General features: G+C 31.5%; 2 protein-coding genes and 1 pseudogene across 5 annotated transcripts; all 3 read left to right on the top strand.

Moving 5' to 3' along the window:
- The first annotated feature begins 2,953 nt into the window (after positions 1-2,953).
- LOC140809339 (uncharacterized) lies at positions 2,954-6,132 on the top strand (annotated as a pseudogene).
- Positions 6,133-7,979: 1,847 nt separating this feature from the next.
- On the top strand, positions 7,980-11,260 carry LOC140808923 (bZIP transcription factor 29-like). Of its 4 annotated transcripts, none has more exons than XM_073166283.1 (5): positions 7,980-8,255; positions 8,603-9,607; positions 9,673-9,805; positions 9,892-9,976; positions 10,873-11,260. In XM_073166283.1, exons 2-5 carry the CDS (start codon positions 8,649-8,651, stop codon positions 11,100-11,102), a joined length of 1,407 nt encoding a protein of 468 aa, XP_073022384.1. In that variant the 5' UTR covers positions 7,980-8,255; positions 8,603-8,648; the 3' UTR covers positions 11,103-11,260. The 4 variants fall into 4 exon arrangements, with proteins under 4 accessions (XP_073022384.1, XP_073022383.1, XP_073022382.1 ...); XM_073166282.1 differs by having other exon boundaries at positions 8,398-9,607; XM_073166281.1 differs by having other exon boundaries at positions 8,369-9,607.
- Positions 11,261-12,628: 1,368 nt separating this feature from the next.
- On the top strand, positions 12,629-14,225 carry LOC140810107 (probable methyltransferase At1g29790). Its single transcript, XM_073167917.1, has one exon. The coding sequence runs from the start codon at positions 12,771-12,773 to the stop codon at positions 14,010-14,012; it is 1,242 nt and encodes a 413-aa protein (XP_073024018.1). The 5' UTR covers positions 12,629-12,770; the 3' UTR covers positions 14,013-14,225.
- Positions 14,226-26,108: the final 11,883 nt, after the last annotated feature.

The following is a 26,108-nucleotide window of genomic DNA, read 5'->3' as shown; positions in this document are numbered from 1 at the left end:
AAAAGCTCACTTACTTGTTCTTTTCTCGAAATAAATGTGAATAACTTGAGCCTCGAAATGATATTTCCTTGATGTTCGAACTTGGCTCAAAGAAAGGTCGAGTGTTGTTCAGAATCCGAGGTTCTTGACTCGCTTCTTGGACGAAACTTTTGCTTGAAATTGAGTAGAATGTTGCTCGAGTGTTTTGTTGTTTAATTCCTTTCCGAATATGAGAGCATTCAAGCTTGTGAAATATGATTTATGTGTGACAATTAATTTTTTTTTTTTATAGAGAATTGAAAACACACCCCACTGTATGTCACGATCTCATGTCTCAAGACACTACTCCATGATTATTCAGCATCTAAGCTATGTTTTTATGGCCAAACGCCATAAAAGTCATGTTTAATTATCCATTAGGTCACGTTTTTATGCAACTATGTGTGTGGATTTTCAGGGTCTTCATATATTAAGATGAAGATTTAATGTCTGTAAAGTGGAGATGAGAATTTTCATGCTAATTAGATAGAATAGATATAAGAGCCTGACGGATACTTAATCCCGATAGATATTAAATGAATAATATATGGTTTCAAAAATGAAGATTGAGGCGAAGATGAAAAGGCATCCCCTCTTATTCCATTGTCTTTCTTACATATGATATGTTACTAAATAAAACAAGAGGACTACTCAAATATATATTTAATTTATATTTCCATAAAAAAGTATAAATTATATTAAATTTATTTTTTGAAATATAGTTTTTAATAATTTTATGTCAAGTGTAATATGATAAGTTAAAAATTCAAAAGGTGCTAAAGACGAGTAAATAACTTATTGTGATATGATAGTTATAGATGAAATATAAATTTATTAAAATAATTATATTTTTATCAAATAAAAAAATTGGAATATTTTTTAAATTTGATATTAGAGTATTTTTGTTTATTAAAATAACATATTACGACATAAAATTTAATTAATGCAAGTATCTCAATCTTATAATATAATATATTAATATTTTTATATTAAATAATGTTTTAGTATAATAAGTATAATATTTGGCAGAAAATATGCAATTCTATATAATATATTTATAGAGTAAAATTTATTTTGTTTATAAAAATAATGATAAATTGATATATGAATTGTTTCTAAATAATGAATAAACTAAAAGGTCAAGTTTATCATTAACTTGAAATGTTTTTAAGTTCAATTATCATTATAAATTCAATTAAATACACACTTTTATTGTCAAGATTATTCAATTTATTTTATTGCTTAATTTGTTTTAAAAAAAACTAAATTATTTAAATTTATATTTGATAAATAATTATTAAATCAAATATATAACTAATTTTGTTATTGTATTCATTAAAATATTATAAATAAATATCTATCACCATATCACAAAAATATTATTTTAGGAGGATCAAAGCAAAATAATATCTATTTTAGTTTTTCAAAATCCAATATTGATTTCTGGAGTTTGGAAGAGTGTTCAATATGAAAGTTATAGATCGTGAATGAATGAGATTTTTCATATGTTGTTGTATCGGTACTTCAACTGCCATACGCCCGCGGTTTTTTCCAAAGGATATGTCTTTTCATAATCTATAACTTTTACGTTGAACACTTTTCCGGATTCCAACAAATCCAACTTTTTGAAAAACTAAAATGGTGTTGATATTTTATTCGATGATACAAAATTAATAAATCTGAGCTATATTGATATATATTTATTTATTATATTTGTATCAATATAAAAAAATTAGTCGTGTATTTGAGTTGATAATTATTATCATAATATAGTTTTTAATATAAATATATATATTTTAAATAACAAACAATAAATAAATAAAATAACATTGAAAATAAAAGTGTACATTTGATTGAATTTATTAGTGGTAATTTGACTTCAAAGTAATTTAAGTTGAAGATAAAATTGACTTTTTTTTATTTTGATCATATACCGATTTGTCGATTTTTAAATAGTCTTTACACCAATTAAGCCATTCAGAAGAGTTCATGTATCAATTTATCAATAGTTCGTGTACTAAAACGAATTTTAATCTTTGTTTATCTATACACCAAAATATAATCATTTTTTTATGTTTCCTAAATTAATTTATTGACTCGTTAGATGGAAGTTGACATATATTTTGATGATCTTAAAATTAGCATTTGACTACATCACAAAGAGAAAAATGCTTAAGATTTAAAATTTTAAAATATTATATAAATGCTTAATTATATTTTTATATACTCTCTTTGTTTCCACGAAATTAATGTAGATTTAAAAGTCAACTATTTAAACGTTATCTGATTTAAGCAATAACATTGGTTGTATGAACCTAATAGGAACTTCATGCACTTATATATCACAATAGTATTGAAAAAGAATAAGTTTTTTGTGAGACGGTCTCACGAATTTTTATCTGTGAGACGGGTCAACCCTACTGATATTCATAATCAAAAGTAATACTCTTAGCATAAAAAATAATAAATTTTCATGTATGACCCAAATAAGATATCTGTCTCACAAAATACGACTTATGAGACCGTCTCACACAAGTTTTTGCCATTAAAAAAAGTAATATTATTCATTTGTGTAGCTATCATTAGTCTAATATATTTTTTTAAAAAAAATAAAATTATCTAGTATAAATGTCAATTTTTTTATAAAATAAATATCCAAGACATATATGAAAAAATGAAACCAAATATAGAATTATTTCGGGCATTATGAAAAGAGATATTATAGTCCAAGTCCAACACATCTTCTGATGTGTCTAAAAAAATATAAAATAAATATTTTCAGATGAACAATATTAAAATTATTTTATTTGGAATAATAACATGATATATAAGTTTAAACTACGACCTAAATGGGCTTGGATGGGCTGGGCTGGGCTGGGCTGGACAATTTAACTGGACTCCGATCCAATAGAAGAGAGAATTTTAACGCACTCCAAGCTCTAGCTCCATGGTTTAGGCGTCATCTAGTTGTTCTCAACCATTTTCCTTTCTCCATGTACACCAAACCCTAATTTTCTTTGAGATTTTCGTTCTCTGTTATTCAATTTGGAGCTCAAGGAAGTTGAGGAGATAAGATATCTGAGCAATAGATGGGCAAGAAGAAGAAATTCATCGACAAGAAGAAGTCGGCGACATTCCAGCTCCTGTCCAGAGACACGTCTGACCCGAATTACTCTTCGGATCCCTCTGGTGACCAGGGTTTTCGTGCGGGTCGATAATAATGGCTACCCACTCGACTCTTTGACTGGTGACGGAGTACCGAAGGACGACGTATCTCTAAGGAATCCTGATTTGATTTTTGCCGGTTCCCCAGAAGATTGCGGTGGCGATTACGAGGAAGGGAATTATGATTTTGTGGGATCTGGTAATTACATGAATCAAAATGCGGCGTTACCTGATCATGTACGAAAGGAGATTCTGGAGCTGGGGTTTCCGGATGATGGGTATGACTATTTGACTCATCTGCGGGAGATCAAGAACAGGGGCGGCGGTTCAACGTATTATGATAATCCCAAGGCTAGCTTATTGCAGCTCCCGCGAGATGTAAAGGTAAATTGACTAAATATATATATTTATTTTATTTACCAACGTATATTGTTGTGTTCAGTTTGAGCGTATACTTGTTTTTATGATTTTATGAATTGAGTTATACATTGTCCCATTTTTTAGGGAACAACATATTTATATTGCTTCAGAATTGGAAAATAATCATCTCGACAGTAGCTGCTGGTTGTGTATAATGTGAGTTTCACATGTTCTACGTGTATAAATTTGGTGAAAAGACGAGATGATAACTGTCGGTAATTCCATATGGAGCAGTAATTGTTTAAAAACATCTTATCGTATTGATTATTAGTTGTCATTGTTTTTCTATCACTTCAAAAATTACAAGATTTTTGTTTGTCTTGATTTCATCATTTATACGATAATTTATTTCTCCATTTACTTGTATTACTGGATAGGCATATGACTCGTCGAGGGTTGACGTTCACAAGATAAATGATGTTTCTGTGGATAAATCAATCTATAATGTTGCTGCCAAGACAGTCGGTGTGAGATTACAGAAAGTCTTGGATGCTGACGTGGCAGCCATGCTTGATGACAGTGATTCGTCCAAGTTCGGATCTGATGTTGAGGATCTGGAAGAGGATTTTGTTGTCATAGCAAATCTCTTAGAAGGAGCAGTTAATGACGATATGAATGCGAAGTTGAACCTCACAGGGGGATCAATGGCTGGTCACAGTCAAAGTGGTAATTTTGGTGTGCTAGAAAATGTGGATGTTAATTCGGGCTTAGACAATGAGAATCTGAGAGTTCAACGGCCTTTAGATGAGCAGTTTGACTTGGTGAGTGCTGTTTTTCATTTCCTTAAAGTATGTGTATCACTATTGTGAAATTCAATAAAATGAAACTTGTTGTTTTATTTCAAGGAGCTTAGGAACAATTTTCAATTGAATGCTTTGAACCAAGGGATGAAAAAACTAGTCAGGTTACTGTATTTTATTCTTAGTTATTAAATTTTATTCTTAGTTATTAAAGATGCAAGTCACATTAAGGCGCGTGATGGTGGTTTAGGTAAGGGGTAGCATAGTCACCCCTTCGTAAGCATTTGTATGGATTTTAGTTTCACCTTTCTATTGATTGATATACGATATATATTTATCAACTATCGAACAATATTAGACAAATTTTTTTAAAAATGCCTATTGTAATGCATTTAAGGCGCTGAGGCACACGACTCATGTCGAGGCATGTCTTCCCACCTAAGGTCGTGCCATGCCTTGCGCATTGGCAAAAGGTCAAGGGGCCACACATCGCTGTATTCATTAGATTCTACAAAGCAACTGAAGTTGACTCCTTTACTGATAAAAGCTACTGAGTATACAGATTTTTTGTTGTCATTTGTATTGCGATGGTATACTTCTGTTGTCTTGCTTTTTAAAATTATCGTGCTGATGGTATTTCATACAGCTTGAACTTCATGAATATGCCTCTGATAATGAACATAGTGATTACTCGGATGAGGAAGAAAAGTGTCAGGAGTCCCTTGCAGAAAAACTCAATCTTGCTTTCAAGGACCGTCCTTCTAACCTCTTGCATGATGGCAAGGGAACAGATGATGTTGAGTCACCCGAATCAACTGCAGATGTGATTCGCAGGTGCAAGGAATATGCTGTTGAATATGAAGGAGAAAATGAAAACGAGGAGGAAACATTTGTGGAAAGTAGCGACGAGTCAGAAGTATGGGATTGTGAAACTATCGTTTCTACTTATTCAACTCTTGACAATCATCCTGGTAAAATTGGAGCTCCAGAGGCAAGGAGGAAGAAGAAGCTTGCTGAAACCATATTTGGTGCCTCTGACGCACCTAACCAAGTGATTGCTCTGAAAGGAAGAGAAAAGATTGCTGTAGATTTTTTACCTCATAGTAGAAAACATGTCGAACAGAAATCAAATGATGAGAGAGAGTCTAATTCTAAGAAAGCTGCACTTCAGAATAGGAAACCACACGGTCAAGAATCAAAGGAGGAAAAGAAAGAAAGAAAGGTAGTATAAAATTGTGAAGTTTACATTATTATTGATAAATATTCTTGCTTTTTCAGTGACTTGACTAACTGATTTAATCTTGATGGCCTCGTCCTTTTTCACAATTTCTGCATAGGATTTCTTGGTTTAGTTGGATTGTCAAATCTGGTCAGTTCATTTGCAGGGTGCTGTGAAATTAGATCGACGCGAAGCACGACAGAGGAAAAAGGAAATGAAAGGCCTTTACAAATCGGAAGCCCAGAATGCCCAGAAAGTTGCAGCTTTCACTGGTCCCTCATCTATTCATCTAATGTGAACACCATACGCTTGTTCGTGTTATTTATTTATTTTCCTTCTAGGTCTTTTAGCTGTTTCGAACCTCTACTTCTTGGATTGTTTGAGCTGCATAACAGATAGGGTTGATGGAGAAACAGAAGAGAGAATTTAGGGAAACTGGAAATTTTCAGCAATCGACCTATGATTTCATTCCATGTGATAGGACCTTTATAATGGCAGAAGTGTACACAACTACCCGACACGGGATTGAATCTCATCTTATCTGAATTGAGTGATTTGGCTGCTCTTTAATCCGCAAAGTCGAAACAATTTTTTCCTATATCTATAATGGACCTTAGCCTGCTGATTGCATCAGAAGGGAACATATATACACTGATAGACCTCTATTTAGTGGGAAAAAGACCAGAACTCAAAAGCATTCACATAACAATCTTCCTCGTCGGAGGAACTCGAATTTATTGTACTTTGTTGTTTTAATGTATACATTGATTTCTAGTGTATATTGAATTATTTTAAGTTTATTTTAAAGAAATGTAATGTGCATTAAATAAGTCGAACAACAACAATTTGGACTATAAGGTTTTCACGATAGAACGAATTATACTCTTCGCCCATAATCAACGTATACACACGCCTCCTTTGCAGGTATGTCCATCGATTTTTCTTGACTGCTGTATTCAAACCAAAATTAAGATGTAGATCGAACACAACTGCTCCATCGTGAAGTTATTTAGGTTGCTCATCAATTGAAATATAACCTTCCAATTTTTTTAAAAAATTATTATTTGACTTGGGTTAGTGAGAATGTTACGATCGAATCTGAATCTGATACATCGTCCTGAACTTAAGATATTGATGTCTATAACCAGAAGATAGATTTATCATCAATATTAATATTTTTTTTATATAAAAACAATATTTTTCAAAAATTGGTCATATCAAATATCTATCTCACAACGTACCGTTTTACACGAGCTTCTGTATAAAATAAATAAATAATACATTATGTTTATCTAATATAAAATTGTGTGATATAAAAAACAAAAACTATGAAGTCAATCTTAAATACTAAGATCCAGTGCTCCAAAATGAAAAGTTGCCTCTCTAGCTTTAACCAGGAAGATGACCAAAACGGATTGCCAATACTCGCTGCAGGAATGGGTAACGCAAAAAATAACACGAGCTATTGCAGGAAGAGAGGATGATGCCCACAATAAGACCATAAAGTGCCAAAAATGAGTATCAGAATCATTCCAACAAAGAGCTTTGGTTGTTGGGCATTGGCTCTGTCCTATAACAGGTTGAGAATGATTATTATCGCATTCTATGAATAGTTTATTAAACAAGCAGTCCAAAAGAATGAATCCAACAACAATATTCAAATATAATTTGATGAAAAGAAGATGAAGGATAAATCAAATGGTGGAAATCAAAATGATCACGGAGCAAAGAGACATTGGCTCACATCTCCTTGCACCTTAAGGTTCAAGAAAAATAAGTGAAATCCAGGAATTATCCAAACCATTCACTCAAAATGGTCAACATCTAGATTCATATTTAATCATCTTAAATTTTCTGTTCCTCGCACGTCTTACTTCTGCTTCTTTGAAGGGTTATCATAGAATTCAAAGTGTAATTTGATTTTATAAATATTAGAGTAAATGCTGCAATTTATTTTATAAAATAATATAATATGTAAAGTTTGTGGTAGACTTGGAGAATTCCATTTGATACGAAAGTACAGTTTATTTTAATTTAGTAAAACTTAATGTTCTTGAAATTAATTTAAATTTTGTGAAACTAATATCGTTACGATGTAAAATTTGAGAAAATATGATTTTTTTTTATATTTCATAGTATAAAAATAATCGTGTTAAATATTTGAAATGAGGATTTACGAATATTTGACCAAATGTTGGGTATATTTGAATCTCATCCCGAATCTACTAAAAGATTGATGAAATATTTGATATTTTAATTTGTGTAATTATTAACAATCGTTGTTGATTGGATATAATTTTTTTATTACGTGAAGTATATATATGACATAAAATCTTCTTGTAAATAACATATTTGTAATAAAGTGGGCCCAGAGTTAATGCGGTTGACATTTCTTGCCCGAAATGCAAATGCAAATGTAATTGAAATGGATGGAGGCCTGCACTCGACTGAGATAGCGATAAAGGAAAAAACATTTTCACACTCCATTCTCCCACACTCGTCTATTTAACAATTATTTCGTCATTTTTTATGCAATCCAAAGTTTTTGTCTTCTAACGATATCACCGCCATTCTCAGCGGGAAATTCGCTTAAAAGTCCTTTTTTTTTGTAATAAATATATATTTCAATTTCAGGGTTTTCGTCATTGAAGAAGCTAGCTGAAAGGGGTGTTTTCTGCTCCTTTTGTTCACAGGTGCGACCATTTTGTCAATGCGTTTTGGATTTTATCTTGTTTATGTTCTTGTTTTTTTAATTCTGGTACCTGTGCGTCATTATTTTGGGGTTTCTTTTTCATTGATGTTCAAGTCTGAATGAACTGAATATGGTGTCTGAAGATTTTGAATGGGAGTCTCTGTGAAGTTCGCGTTTGGGGTTCTTGAATAAAAGGCTTTATTTTTCATAGCTGAAGGAATTCGGTGATTGCGATTTTGAGGGTCGTTTATTGTGTATTGAGATAACTTAACTGGGGAAGGTGTTCTGTTTACGTATTTGATTCTCCGATCCGTTTGTTGGCATAAAGTTCGAGCTTTTGTTGTAGAGGGTCCAAGGTTTGATTGTGTGAATCCTCGGAGTTTGGTCCATTTTGATGGCTCAGCCCAATTTGAAACAATCCGTGAATCAAGCTTTCAATGTAGGGGGCTCTCATGCGAGGTCTCTATCCCAACCCTCATTTTTTGCAAACAATTCCTTGCCTCCTTTGAGTCCTTTCCCTCCTAGCGAATCGTCACTGGCTTCATCGAACTCAAACATGAAAGATGTGTCCATGGAGGAGACAGACGTTAGTTCTAGAGGTCCTCCTATGGCTCCGTCCATTCGGAGGGAAAATTTGTTTCGAGCCACTGACAGCCTCCCCCCTCGTAGAGGACATCACCGTTCTAATAGTGATGTTCCATTAGAATTCTCAGCTATGATTCAGTCTTCTCCTCAATTGCTTCCGATAAGTGGTCAAGGGATGTATGGAAGAACTGCAAGTATGAGAGAGAATATGGGAAATGACAAGCCCATTGGGCTGATGAGACAAGATATGGACATCCCAACTCATGGAAAGATCAGTGCAGATGGAATAGGTGACAGAAGATCAGAGGGAGAGGTTGTGGATGACTTGTTTAATTCTTTGATTAATTTGGATCAAGTGAATGCTATGAATTCCTCTGTTGTCGAGCATAAAGATAATGGAACGAAGTTAAGTGGTGGCAACAGCAGCAATACCGAGTTAGAAAATATCTCAAAGCATGGAACAAATTTGAGAGAGGGAGTCAAAAGGAGTGCCACTGGAGATATTGCACCGCCAGCTCGTCATTACAGAAGTCTTTCAGTGGATAGTGCCATTGGGAATTTTCAATTTGGTGATGAATCACCGAAGTTACAGTCCTCCTTGTTCAATCGGGTGGATCAGATCTCACCAAGCAATTCGGCGAGCGATAACTCAGTTAAGCTAAACATTGAATTTGGACATGGTGAATTTAATGAAGTTGAGCTGAGAAAGATTGTGGCGGATGAGAGACTTGCAGAAATTGCTGTATCAGACCCTAAACGGGCAAAAAGGTATGGTTAAAACAATTTACTGACGCAGCTGCTGATGTCAAGCTTTTTTACGTAGTTTTTTTCAGGATATTGGCTAATCGGCACTCAGCTGCTCGTTCCAAGGAACGGAAGCTGCACTATATATCTGAATTGGAACACAAGGTGCAAACTCTGCAAACAGAGGCCACCACACTGTCAGCTCAATTTACTATTCTACAGGTTTGTAGTAGTGACTGGCCAGTTATCCTGCATTTTTTGCAATGAACATCAATAATGTGGTAACACCAGTCATGTTTCATCTGCAGAAAGACTACAGTGAGCTAACCAATCAGAACAATGAATTGAAGTTTCGTCTTAAAGCTATGGAGCAACAGGCACATCTCAGAGATGGTATTCATACTTCATCCATTACTATAAATTTGTATTTCGATTTTTCGCTCTCGTTTTGTAATGCGCTTATTCTCACCCAGATAGTATGCGCTCGTACCATATAGAGAAGATGAGAAACATATCCTTGTAGCGTTTTAGAATGCTTTATATTACCCTATTATAAATTGTAGTTACATTCTATTTTCACTCTTCTTTAACATTTCTTTGCATTATGTGTTGCACAACCTTGACACAGTATTTTGTCGGAGTCATTTAAAAAAACTTTAAGGAATTTCCCGAGGCAGTATGACTTGTGATACTTTTACTTCAACAGTAGTCACTCTCTACAGTTTTGACAGATTACTGATTCTGTATCTTCTCGCATATTTCTTCTAGTTATGCTCACAATCACAATTCATGTTTCTGGAGCCAGTCCAGCAAAGCAGCCGCTCTAGTAATTCAAGTTTTATCTATTTATATGCTTTTAGAATCCTACATGCGTTTTCCATTCATCTGCTTTGTTTGTAGACAATGAAATTTAGATCTCATAAACTTGAATTTTATAAGCATTCACATCTGTTGTTAAGTTGACCATGGTGACATGGTACATTTGTCGAAGTATCATGAACGGCATTAGGAATGTGAAACAATTACTGTGCTAAAGGGTGGTGCATTGTATGGAATCTGCTGCTTGTAATTATTTGACATGGTTCCAGCCTTTGGAGTGTGCAAAAAATCTCAAGAAATTCAGACCACTGTACCTGCTGCTTTTTTGTATTTAGCTATAGCAACATAGTTTGATTTTTGTTCAGAAACTTTCTATGTAGAATATTAGTTACTTTTGTTATTTTTATGATATTTTTTTATCGGCCGTGAGCTGGATAAAAGAATTGTCTTCTGAACTTTTTATGGGGCAGCTTTACACGAAGCATTGACTGCCGAAGTTCAACGACTAAAGCTTGCAAAGATGGAGCTTAGAGAAGATGGAAGAACATCTAATGGCATTTCTCAGCAGGCCCCTGTAAAGCACCAGATGTGGCAACTACAACAACTTCCACCAAATCAGCAGCCCGATCAAATCCGACGATTATCAGTCCCAGCATCCTCGAACTCTACAACTGCTTCAACTGCACCTGCCTCCGCATGAAGGCACAAATGGCGAGATTTGAATCTATCAACTTTTACTGTGTTTTGTGGCTTGGTTTAGAGAATAACTGTTCTGTTCATCTGATTGTATGTTGATGTATAAAGGACGTAAACTACAGTTTGACTTGACTTTTAATCTAAGCTGCCGGGTGTTGTTCTTGTCTGTTTCACCGCTATAAATCTATATATTCTTTAGAAATTCATTGTTACTCTTTGGACATGAGTTTTTGCCTCTCTTGTCGTGGACCTCTGGCAGAACAAAGACAAAAATAGATGCATCTGTCAGCATTTTCTTGCTCGAGGTCGAAATGGGTGTATAACATTGAAGTTTATTTTTGGCCATCCAAACACCAGAGCCACTGTAATAATTGGTAACATGACGATAGAATCTGCTGTTACTATTTTTAAGCGTATGCTTGTAAACTCTCAGAATAAAGTAGTAGTTTACAAACTATGTTAGCCACGTCCTTTTTTATTCAACTTTTTGTAGTATGAGCATAGGCCATATCTGTCTTGTGTAAACAAGGATAATTTCCTATTTCTGTCCCACTTTCTTGTTTTAGTTTCAGCTCATACGAATCATGTTTCCATTAGAATTTAGAGGCTCGTTGACCCAGGTCATCCGAGGATTTTAATGAAAAATATCCTCGAATCTTGTCTATGAGTTATCTTCTGGAACTCAACTTTTAATCACTTCCTAAAAAAATTCTATCATAATATTATATTATAATTTTGCTCAGAATATAATAGTTTAGAATTATTTAATCATAGAATTTCTAGTATATTTTGAAATGTACGATGATAATTTTATTATTTCAACGAAATCAAATGTGCCATTTGTTTTTTCAAAGTACTTTCCAAGTTCTCTTTTCAAATTAAAATCAAACATCCCTTTATATGTCAGGCACCATGAAATTATGTTCTTTAAAAAACGTGAAGTGCTACATTTTATATATTAAATAAAAAAAGAAACTTATCCTGTTTTAAATACCATATATCCAATTGGAAATTGGGTAGCTAAATTATCCAATTTTAATTTAAAATATATATGTGTGAGTATAGTGTGCCTATTATTTTCATTTTTAGGGGAAAAACACATTAAACACAAAATTTCACAAAAAAATTTTTAAAAAATAAATAAAATTTGAACTTGGGTGATTTGTAGAAATAAATTTGACTATAGATACACACATGCATATGTAATTTAAAAGAGTATGTCTTTCGTTAGACGAATTCACTGATCGAATAAAGGATCAATCCTAATCATATTTAGAATAAAAAATAATATTTTTTTGTAAATAATTCAAATAAAATTTATATCTTAAGAAATCGTCTCTCACGAATTTACATGAATTTTGAAAACTTCGACTTTTTGCCGAACGGACCAAATCATAGTCCTCTCACTCCACAACAAGATATTATTTCACCCCAATTTGAAGCAGATCTTGCAACCCAACTGGATCTACGTACACGTTTACGGTCCAAAAAGTGCCGACTAACACTCCTTATAACCATGTTTAAACGTACCTTATCAATGTCCTAATCAAAATAAATTCTCTACAGCTTGCTCGTTCACTCTCTGAAGCGGAATCTTGATTCTATCACCTTTTATATTTTCACTTCCTGCCTATTTTACTATCTGAAGATTGGGATTGATTAGGCAACTAAAATGGGTTCTGTTTCTTTGAAAATCGGAGATGGAACAGCGAGATTCAAGAGGGCATCTGTTTGTTCCTCTTCCGTGAATTTGATGATGCTTTTTTCAGTAATAACCACAAATGTATTTGCTTTTTATGCTTTCACATACCAACCCACTACAGTTAACCATAATCCAAAGAACATGGCTGTGATCTCAGAAAAAGTGACTTTAATTCTGAGAGAGATCGAATCTTCGCAGAAGAAGCTAGCCCAGATGGAGAAAGAAATACTGGGGTATGAAAGCCTCGACCTTTCGAGACTCAATGTTGCAAATGAGCTCAAAGAGTTCTTAAGCCCCCATCAGCTGCCTTTAGGTAAAGATTCGAGAACTGGAATCACTGAGATGGTGGCATCTGTGGGGCATTCTTGTGAGAAATCTGTGGATTTGCTGTCCCAATTTATGAGTTACAAAGTCAATGGGCTCTGTCCTGATGATTGGAGCCTTGGTCAGAAGTTGATTCTTCAAGGATGTGAGCCTTTGCCGAGGAGGAGGTGCTTTGCGAAGACAGTTCCTAAGGTGGGTTTACAGCCTTTTCCTGTGTCACTTTGGGAAAACGTTAGTGAAAAGGCATTTAGTTGGAGTGGTCTAGGATGTAAGACTTTTGCTTGTTTGAAAAGTAAGAAATTGAATCGGGATTGTGCTGGTTGTTTTGATATTGTTAATGGCTATGAAAATCAAAGATACGTTAAGGCACGGAGCAAGAATGATTTCCTTATTGATGATGTATTGGCTATGGGAAATGGTGGGATTAGGATTGGATTTGATATTGGTGGCGGCTCGGGGACTTTTGGTGCTAGAATGGCTGAGAAAAATGTGACTATGGTGACTGCCACTCTGAATGTGGATGCGCCATTTAATGAATTCATTGCCTCTCGGGGACTTTTCCCTTTGTATTTAAGCTTGGATAACAGGTTTCCGTTTTATGATAATGTGTTTGATTTGGTTCATGCGGCTAATGGATTGAATATTGGGGGTAAACCTGAGAAATTAGAGTTCTTGATGTTTGATATTGATCGTGTACTTAGGGCTGGTGGATTGTTTTGGTTGGATAACTTCTACTGTTCCATCGATGACAAGAAACGGGATCTAACTCGGTTGATTGAACGATTCGGGTACAAGAAGTTAAAGTGGATTGTGGGAGAGAAAGTTAATGGTCCAGGGAAATCAGAAGTATACTTGTCTGCTGTTCTAAAGAAACCAGTAAGAATATAGAGAAAAGCTTCTCCCGAGAAATTCTTCACGTTTCATACTATAAAGATTCATTGAATTCTATTACTTTACACTCTCAAGATTCCTTTTTAGTGCTAACTAAATAAGTGGTATTGACTGTTATTTTCTTCTCTGTAATGGCAATTGCAACCGAGGATGGTCTGTTTAGTTCTCTTTCTTTTTTATATGCATTAAGGTTTATATCTTTTCCTTCTCTATTATCAGTTACTAGTCAGTAGACAGTTAAATATCAAGGCCATCATTTGTGATTCAAAGTTATGTAATTAAGTAGCATCCAAAATTCATAAGTTAGAATCCAAATGATGCCCTTTGGTTATTCCGAGTTGCGATGACAAACTGGACTTGATCCGTGCTATCTCGAGTTTGTAGGCCAAGTTACATAGTCAATATTTATTAGCGCCAAGGCAACCGTATCACAACTTATCTATGTTTTAGTTCATTAGTCTATTCTGTTGTTTCCCCCTCCCTCATTATAGGCATTGGTCCCTGAATACTTGCCTAAGAACATGGAAACGACAAATAACTATTCCAGTATGAAGTGTAGTTTCATTTCTTGTCGACTAAATCTTCATCTTTGTACACAAATCGATACAAGTAAAAGCATTAGTGATTACCTCCTCATGTCCGCATTTGACCCACCCCCGAGTTTGTCGTGTGCTCATTTCTCCAGTTTCTTTCTTATTTCACAATTTGTTTCTACTTCATTTTGACAACTGTCTTCGGAATTATTGTTTCATCATGTGTCTGTAGATGATGCTTCTTGTAGTAGTTGGATCTATTTCAAGTTACCTATGTTTTCTATGTCATTGTATATTCGTTTCGATTGGATCAGTTGACCTTGAGTTAATCAGATATGAACCCCCATTGAATGATTCTTTAAGACCGAGCCTTTTCACAATAGATGAATTATTGCAATTACCCGTTTTGCAACTCACTTTTATTCTATTTTAGTTATTAGAAAATTCGCAGCATTCCCAAAGCTGGATGTTGAAATTCTTAACGTGCCCTTTGGAGTTTTGTATGGAATGTTGTTACTTTCAGTTTTAGTGTTGGATCCTACCCGCTCGTCCTTTCTCTTTATCTTCCTTTCAAAATTCTCATTGCGTCTGGATAGAAGGATTTTTAGTTTAAATCTTTCTCTGTCACTTACTTTCAAGATTCTCGTTGTGTTTGGATGGAAGGATTTTTTTATTTTGATCCAAAGGTTCGAAATGACAAATTTCAAATATCTGAATACGAACGCAACCTCGAGGGATCCACCGAGGAAGATGTAGGGGATTTTGTTCTACCAATTGTCGAAATGGTTCGAAATGACAAATTTCAAATATCTGAATTCGATCGTTGAAAGTTTTTTCTGAAATAATCTAATTAAATTAATCCGACTCCCTGGACTATTTGGTGCATGAAATATCTCAGCACTTATTCTTATTTCAATTGTTGAAGCCCGTATTACAATTACTATAATACACATATTTTTTCCCACAAACTTCTTCTTTTAGCTTATTGATAATTTCAAAAACTCTTTTTTTTATTACTTATAATTAATTTTGTAGATTTTAAAAATCGAGTTATTCAATCAAGATTATATATTTTATAGTAGTTTAATGATATTCAAAATAAAATTTTAAAAGTAAAAATGATATTCAATCTTGACGTTTAAAGACTTTACAAAACTCTTAGAGTTTTTTAAAATGTAATTGGATTTTTAGTAATTTCACTCGATTCATCAACATACAAATATTAAAACTTAAATTACAATTATAATTTGTCGTAAAAATGCGTTTGGTACAACTTAAATATTTGAATGGATTTTTAAAATTTATATCCTACGTATTTATCTCTCTATTTCCCACCACTCATCTATTCTGAATCTCATATTCAAAAGACAAAAACTTGTGTGAGACGGTCTTACGGGTCGTATTTGTGAGACGGATATTTTATTTGGATCACCCATGAAAAAGTATTATTTTTTATGCTAAGAGTATTACTTTTTATTGTGAATATGGGTAAGGGTTGACCCGTCTCACAGATTATGATCCGTGAGACGGTCTCACATAAGACTCACTCTATTCAAAATGTATATCGTGATTTTGAGCATGTTCTTTCCATGACCCGAACCAAGAGATCCATGAATGAGGATAGTGAGATCCCTAAAACGCGATTGAATCGCTCAACAAACATGATAACAATATAATATATTTATTCTATAATTTGTAAAAAATTTATGATATAATTAATAACTCCTAAAATAATTTATTTTCTCTATTGTTTAAAAAATTAAATTTGTATATGACTTTTAAACTTACAATTTATCATATTTAAAGTTATAGTTATGATTTTTTTTAAAAAAAATAAAGATTACTCCATATATCAAAATCATAAAATTAGGTTGCCAATATAATTGAAAGTAATAGTAATTTTGTAATATATAAAAATTAAATCCTTTATTAACTTGTTAAAATTGATTTTTTTATTTTTTTAGTCTTCAGCTAGTCTATGAAACCCGTGATTCATAATTTATTTATTAATAATCACTGCCAAAAAAATATATAGTGGTCATAGTGTTATCAATAATGTAGAAAAACATGTTATCTGTATATTTATTGGTGAAAATTTGTGTGAGACGGTTTCAGGGTCGTATCTGTGAGACGGATCTCTTATTTGGGCTATCCATGAAAAAGTATTATTTTTTATGCTAAGAGTATTACTTTTTATTGTAAATTTCCGTAGGGTTGACCCGTCTCACAGATTAAGATCCGTGAGACGGTCTTACATGAGACTCACTCATATTTATTTTATTCAGTACATGATATTATTATATAAATAAAAAAATAATCAAAATATTTTAAGGAAAATAGTATTTTTATTTTTAAATCACGTTGTATAATAATTATACAGATGATATTCATATTCACATAAGAAAATTTAGCATGTTGTAGAAACTTTCAAAAATTAATATTAAATTGAGAAAAAATTTAAAAGAAAGAAAAAAGAATATTTAAGTATAAATTATATCTTTTGTGAGACGGAGTCGCGAATTTTTATCTGTGAGACAAGTCAACCCTACTAATATTCACAATAAAAAGTAATATCTTTAGCATAAAAATTAATATTTTTCTACGTATGACCGAAATAAAATATATGCCTCATAAAATACGACCTATGAGACCCGTTCACACAAATTTTTGCCTTTAAATATATAAATATAATGGAAATTATTTACTAGAGCTTTAATTATTGCGCGATGATATCAAAAGGTTAAAAAAGATTTGCAAGGGTTATTATGATCACTTGATAAATTTAAATTTAAGGAACATACGTGTAGAAATGAGTGTTGTCACTTTATCAAAAGATATAGTTGTTAAATGTGTAACTCAAATCTTTTAAAATTTACATAAGTTCAAGTGTGACATTTCGATTTCTCTCTCTCAAAAACTACACTTCTTGCAATCAATGGATATCGAATATGTGACCTTGATTTTGATATCAATTGTAAGATCGAATGTTTGTCGCTTTACAAAAATCTATAGCTGATGATAACGGTACAATTCAAATATTTTAAAATGAACAGTATCTCAAACGTTAAATTTCGATTATTCTATCAAATATTGATAATTATTATGTCAAACAATAAGTGTCAAGTTTAATATGTATGGACCAAAAATATTATAGTGATGAACTGTTACAGTGAGTTGGGTTCTATAGATTTCATGAAATTTGGTAGGGTTTGGAATTAAAATCTCATTTTGAGTGTTTGGTATAATAAAATTTTAAAACGTGATTGTTATTTGATATAACTAAATGAAATATTAGTAAAACTAAAAGATTCCATGAAATTTCACGGGATTTGGATTATATTTACAAAATAACCTATTTTTCCACTCTCAAAACTAATTAAAATATCATTTTATCAAAAAACAATACATTTTATTCACACATTTATCGTACAAATGAAAAAATAATTTTGAAATTTTGTTGTCACACTCACATGTGGTAAAAACTAAATATTTAAAATTAATTTTTAATGAGTATAATAGATTTCTATAACAACTTGAATTAATCATTTTCGTAATGCGATGACAAATACGAAATAGTTGATATAAGGGTTTACTGTGCAGTTACGCAGGAGCAGGGTCAGGCCTGGGCCGTGACATAATGGTAACATAGACAGTCACCAAAAAGAACATCGGGAAATAAGTGTTGTGCGGGGAAAAGTGTTACGTACATGAGAGTCATCTCTTGAACCTCTCGGCAAAGTGTTACATGAAGGGAGTCATCTATTGAATATGTAGGAGTCACTTCTAGATTCTCGGCGTTGATGGATCAAAGAGTCAGGTCACGACGAGGACATCGCGTTCTGAAGGAAAGCGTGATTGTGTTGTCCTATACAGTAAAAATTAAATATTTAAAAATAGTTTATAATTGGCTAAAATTTGCTCATATAATAAATTGAGTTAATCATTTTTGTAAAAAGATAAAAGATGTGAAATAACAGCTATATGGGCCAATTGTATAATCTCACATACGCGAGCCTGAGACGTGACAGATACCACCACCGATGAAGACTCGGCCGACGCCCCCACAAACACATGATAGAGATACCTTTTTTTTACCTATATTACAAAGAAACTTAAAAATAGTTCTATATATATATATATATATATATATATATATATATATATATATTAATATATATATATATATATATATATATATATATATATATATATATTATGCAAATAATTAGCATCAAAGCACAACTAAACTACAAAAGCCAATAATAACAAAACGACACTCAAATTACGTATGTTTCAGGGAAACAATACAATCAACATATTATATGGTTATATGTCAAAAATATATATATATAAAAACAAATTATCTGGTTAACACTAAAGTTGATTGATCGAAATCATAACCTCACATTATGCACACATTTGAAGATGGAATTTTTATTTTTCTAATATTCGATATGTTATTGTTAAGATAGGAACTTGGATATAACTCAACCCCAAAAGCTAGCTCAAGAAGGGAGGATTGTCCAATCCTATATATACCACTCAAAGGTTCTTTATCCAACCGATGTGGGACAATTATCAGTTATGTTATCTTCTTTAATTATCTACTCTTATGAGACAGTATCACGAATCTTTATCTATAAGACGGATCAATTCTACCGATATTCACAATAAAAAGTAATACTCTTAGCATAAAAAACAATAATTTTTCATGGATAACCTAAATAAGATATCTGTCTCACAAAATACGACCTTGTAAGACCGTCTCTCACAAATTTCTGCCTTTAATTATAAATACCCTCTTGATAATAGTACTAAACATTCTATCTATATTAAAATAACATCTTATAGGTAACTTTTTGTTAATGAAATTTATGATTAGTTGCCTACGTGTAATAGTCGAGTCATACATTAGATGAAATATGAATACATCAAATTACAAAAAACAAAATCCAAATAAAAAATCATTAAACCAAGCGGGCATTTTTTAGACTTTTTAAAATAAGTAAAAAATTGCATCTACAAATAAAAATTAATAATGATCATTATATACACCAGGAAAATAGATGAATTAATAGGCATGTAATTAAATTTTGGCTTTTATATTTGTCTGAAACCGACCGAACCATATAAGCTCCTACAAGTACAACAAACTGCACCACACAAAGTTGTCGCTCGCATCGGTGAGGAGGACTGACTGACAAATGTTCAAAATTAATGCCCTTTATATATACAAAAATTAAAATAAGATATATATATAAATAAATAAATAAAAGATTTTAAAAAATTAATTTTACCATAAAATTGAGGTAATATATTCTCATGCAAAATGGGTTGATTGAGGGCAAATTTAAGATTAAATAAAATTAAACATTTTATATACACATATATATAGAGTGATGATTTAAACTTTTAGTTTCGTTAAACTTTTATTTCAAAACTTTTTGAAAAATCTCTATATCCAAATATATTTTTTTCAAAAAAAAAATGATTTTTAATTTTAAAAAATCAAGTATTCAGTGATTATTAACAACGTAAGTAGGTAAAAAAACCAAGAAATTTAATATTTTATTTTATAAGATAGATAGATGTAATTTATATTTGTAATTAAAAAATAATAATATTGATATTAAAAAATAATATTTTTTATAAATTAAATTAAATAAAAAAGTTTCACATAAAAATTAATTTGAGAGAAGGTGATAATAATTAATTTTGGTACAAGATATATATTTCCCAAGTTTCTTTTTTCTGTATGGATGGTATGTACTATGAATTTTAATTCTGACAAAATTGGCCTCTTTTGCAATTGAGTTGATAGGACAAGACGTCCTTTGCTGTTATATGTGTTATCCTAGGAATCCTATGATTTTCATGAACAGAAACTCCACGTACTCCTTTGGGATCTATGACAGCATATCTAAGAGTCTCTCTTTTGCTTGTTTTGTTCTCGACTGATTTTCAAATAAAAAGTCAAATTGAGGAAATATAATTTTCAAAATAAAATAATATTAATTTTCTGAAATTTGCAAAAAATAAAATAGATTCTACTCGATTTGTCTTCAAATAAAATATTTCAATTTTTAACTAGTAAAGATAAAACATTATCATATATAATTACCATAATGTTGAATGAATAATCCTGGAAGGAAATTATCTTTCAAAAAAAAAACATTAACATGTGAATATATATATATATATATATATATATATATATATATATATATATATATTTAACTGTCGAACACATTTTATTTTAATATTATAAAAAGTCAGTATATATAACTGTCGAACACATTTTATTTTAATATTATAAAAAGTCAGTCACATTTATCTATTCCGATTGAGAGTTTTACACTTAATTTTTAAAAACAGTAGATTTTTTTATGATAATTACTTTTACATAACGTTTTTTTTACAAAATATGTTGATACAATTAATTCTATTTTTGCGATATTCGTAATATTATTCACCTTTTATTTATATGTAGTTATAATTCTATTTCGAGAATTTAATATCAAATCAATTAGAAAAGGGATTTTTCATAAATTATTATTGTAAAGATTACATGTAGATAGTGGTTAGCACATGTATCCACGTACCATAAAGATTTACTTTTGTAATATAATACGTAAAAGGTATAAAAAAAAATTCCAAAAATAAGAATAATCGAAATAAATATATCATTTTTTTAAATTAAAAAAAAAGTGGTATCTGCCTACATGTCATTCTAAAGGAACTCATGTGTCTATGGCTATACAGGTAAATTTATACCTCGATGGCACCAATATTTGGTTGTAATTATTTACTACATTTGATAACACATGATCTGCTACGTAATAGTTAATACATTTATTATGTTATAAATTACATTAAACATTATTTTATTATATTATCTAATACACGTCTAACGTCGATTGTTTCGTTTCGTGTAGAAAATAAATATTTATCAATGTTATAAATCACTATTTGGTTAGAATATCAGATACAAGCTGAGTACTCGATTCGTGTCAAATTCAAACATTAGATCAAGATCCAAAATAAATATATTTCTTTTTGAAGTTAAATTTATTTCCATATATATACAGATCCAAAATAAATTTATTTTCTTTTTTGAAGTTATGTTTGTTTAGAAAAGCTCTGAGTAAGAACCTAATTCTAGGGTAGATGTCAAGGCAAAAGTCTGTTGCTTGTCCCACTTTTGTAGGGATACCATGTTGTAAGAAAATATGTTGTAAAACGTTCTTCATTCTTGTAGGACAATTTTTTCCCATTCCCCCTACACACATATATATACACATGTTTATATAATATCAATGTACAATATCGAATGCTTCACTACAAAAAATATATCTCGTCGGCTGTGATTTTTAAAAAACCGTTGCTATTTAAAAATTAACGATAATTTATTATAAACTAAACCGTCGTTAATTGGAATTGTCGCTAAATTATCGACGGTTCTTAATAAACTGTGACTATTAGTGACGGTTTTGAAAACACCGTTTATAGAAGTATCACTAAATTAGCGACAATTAATAATGAACCGTCGCTAATTTTTAAACCGTCGATAGCGACGGTTCTTCTCATAACGTGACGACAAAATATTAAGTTTTGGATTAAATATAAGGTTTGATGATAAATTATATCAATCTCCTCTTCGCTTCAAAGAAATGGACTATTGAATTATATGTGTATTTGGTAATAATTCAACTTTTGCATGAGATTTTATTATTTTTTATGTGCTTTCCCTTTCAATCGATTCTTAAATCCGATGGAAATTTTTTAAACATATTAATAAATCAAATTTTCAGTTTTCAAAATTATAAATAGTTTTATATCCCCAAACTAATTCCCAATAGCGGAAAAAAACGAACTACATGCATTGATAACATGAGACATTTTATTCCCAATCATGTTTTAGTTGGTTGAAATTCACATCACCCACCCTGTATTTGCGTGCACATGCTAATTAAAAATATGTTTCTTGTTCGACGATCTCACTTATTTTCACTCGTGAAACGAGTGAATAATGTCTATATTTTCAATAAAAATTAATACTTTTGACATAAAAAACAATATTTTTTATGGTTGACCCAAGTATAATATTCGTATCATAAAAATAATATGTAAGACCATATCACACGAGTTTTAGTAATTAATTATATATATATATATATATATATATATATTATATTTATTTTCACAAAAATCAGGAACCATAATAAAATATTTGGATGATGTAAATCTCATCCACTCTGCTTGTTATAAATTGAAGAGTGTAGCCAAAGCATGCAATATTTAATAAATTGATTATGTATGACTTTTTCAATTAGGTATCTAGTAAGTATGGCCAGCTAGCTGTACTTAGAATATTAACATGTTCTTTAATATGCAGGTTTAATGTCCGACAGATGTAACATCATAAATTTCGACAATATGAGATTATTAATACAAGCTCTGATGCAGGAAAATATAAATAATAAAAATAATTAATTGAAATTTGGGGTGGATAGAAATAATTTCTTTTTTCAAAAAGAGAATTCATTTATAAAAAAATGTATTAAGTTTTTATTTTATTGTTTGTGGGATGGCGATTAAATTTATGTTAAATGTCCTCGAGAATGATTAACCAAATGTAAGGAAATGCATGTGACTGGAAACCAGAAAAAGCAGCAAAAGACATTATTTTAAAAAATACAAAACTATCCAATTAAATAAAATAATAATATTCTAGTATAAATATTAATTCAGGGTACTAATATTAATTCTAATGTGTGAAGAAAATCAAAATTAAAATGTGGGCAGGGATCAGATAGAGTGGCAGCACATGGGAGCAAAAGTGGAGACGCGCCACCATCAAATCATGAGCTGGATTGACGGTGGTCCAAACAACCACTACCAATATCTAAGAATACAGCTCACATCCCCTTTTTATTTTATTTCTCCCAAGGGCGGTTTGGTACTTTCAATCCACCACGATTAATCTTTCATTTAAAATGAATTTAGAAAGTATTTATGTCAGCACTTTTATATAGATTATTTTTTCTTCAGCTTATTATCGTAATATAAAAATAAAAACCCATTAAAAATATTATTTTATTGTATATTTATGAGACAATAATTAATTTGGAATTAAGAAGTCAATTCACATTGTATGTCAGAATCCATTTTAATAGAAATTTCTTGTTAAACTTTTCAGTCACTATCCTTTTTTTATATATTTTTATTATAACTATAAATACGATTTTAAATTTAATATTATCTTTAATATATATATATATATATATATATATATATATATATAAGTTCTTATACAATTTTGTACAATAATATTTTATTTTTATTACACAAATATTTTAATAGATTTAAAATTAAATTTGAAGGAGAATATTACTTTATTTGGTTTATATGGTTTTATTTTGGAACCTTGGTTTTTATGTTATAAAATTTTAATTTTAATCATATATTTTTTGATTTGTGACCATCTTAGCCTTGAAAAGACAATTGATTATGATACGTGACATTGTTAGACATATCAAGCATGTTCTTCAAGGTATATAATATCAAGACATGAAGCTACGCAAAGTTTCTAGTCAATTATCAATATTGTTGTTATCCTATTGCTATATTGGTATAACATTAGCAATTTATCGAAAAAGAACTAAAAATTACTAAAAAGAATAAAGACGAACTAAAAATGAAATTTGTAAATAAACCAAAAATTTCTAACTTGAAATTAGACTTAATTTCCCAGAAATGATGCTCCTGAATTTAAAAAGTTGATCGCAGGAGCCTTGCACTTAATTGCCTTTTTATGGGACAGATGACACTGTTCAGTGCTCCACACTTCCACCACCTCCTCCTCCTCCTCCCCACCACCGCCACCTTCACCTTCTCCGTCAATTATATTTCTGAACAAAGATCGTGGCTTTTTAATAAATAAATCTCCATTTTACTTCATTGCTGGTAAGTGTGATGTATGCAAGAAGAGTCTATTGATCTTCGGTGACATTCGATTTTTTTTCCTTTTGTGCTTCTCTTATTGCACTGCGTTGTCTATGGCTGTGATCAAAATCTTTAACTACCATTTGTTGTTGTTGTTGTTGTGGTGTGTACGTGTGTGTGCGTGCGTTTTTTTTTACTCCAATTGTTCTATTTGCTTTGTTTTCTGTGTTTTGGAAAGCCGTACTTTTGTTCATTTGAAATCTATTACGCTTTCTTGCTTCACAAACTTTAGAGCATTTCTCCTTTTTTCGGAATTCTCTGTCGGTGTCCCTTTTTCTCTCTTTAGCTGGGCAGTTTGCTTCTGGGTGTCTTGCATGAGCATCTCATCTCTACTTTCTTCCTTGCTGCTTTGATCTACGCCTCGGGTTTTTGGAGCTGCGGTAATGTTTCAGAGAACTTGTGAGTAATTGTTGATTCGTCGTAGAATGATGCGGTCTCCTTCGATAACTATCCATGATTCTTATCGCGAGTGTTAAATTATTTGGTGTAAATTCCAGTTTATTTCATATTCTAATCGTTTTTCGACCTAAATTGTTCTATCAGAGACTAGAAGTGGATTCAGATTTTTTTGAAGGGATCCAACAATTGCACACAAAATTTGATTTTTTTTCCCTTTTCAGGAGCGCTACTGCTCCGCGCACATTGTTCTGGGGGTGCTCATTTTTTTGTTTGTTCATCTCCACTTTCTTCTAGTTTTTCGCATGAAATTTATAATCATTACATATAACCAAGGTTTGGATCAACAAAAGATTTAGGCCTTGCTTCTCATGTTGTCATCAAAGCATTTTGAAGATACCTTGATGATGTAATGTCTGAATTTTTTTTTCCCAATTTCATTTATAGGATATATTGATATTATAATTGTTTGTTTGCTAGATGAGGAATTCGATACGAGAATGAATTTTGGTATTAAGTGAGGGAGACTTTTTGGTGCATATTTCCCATTCATATTTGTTAAATTATGGAAATGTCTACTTAAAAAAATATTATGGAAATGTTTTAGTCAAGGTGTATTTTGATTGTTGGCCTTTCATTTTCTTGATTCTCATGGGCATAATTTAAATTATGCAAGTTGGTCGCATGTTTTAAAATATTTTGAGCATCTGAATGGAACTCGTATGTGTTTATCTGAACCCCCAATTATTTGCTCTGGATAAGATAATAATGACATGGAATTATTATGACGGTGTGTCCTGGATTTTCAACTGTTTTGATCATTTGTATTATAAAATTATTTCTGGATCTTTTCTCCACTGATTTGGATGTTAGAAGAGCTGAAAATCAGCTAAATCCATTTGCATCATGCACCTCATCCTAACTCGAATGTCCTTCATTATCTTGTGAGCTTAGGCGCTTACAGATTTTCCTTGTAAATATAGTCGTCATTCTCGGAAGTTCTGGTGTGTATAATGACTCGGTCCATTATATCTTGTTGGTGATTAGGTATGTGTTGAATAATCTGCATTTTCTACCGCTGTTGCTTGTTAGTCAACTACATATGTTAATAATTAAGTCTATGAAAGTGTCCCAATTTTGATTTTCCGGTTGCTTGTTG

Source organism: Primulina eburnea, chromosome 13 (genome assembly GCF_022965805.1).
Source record: "Primulina eburnea isolate SZY01 chromosome 13, ASM2296580v1, whole genome shotgun sequence".
Taxonomy (NCBI): domain Eukaryota; kingdom Viridiplantae; phylum Streptophyta; class Magnoliopsida; order Lamiales; family Gesneriaceae; genus Primulina; species Primulina eburnea.
This window is presented reverse-complemented; position numbering and strand designations above follow the sequence as displayed.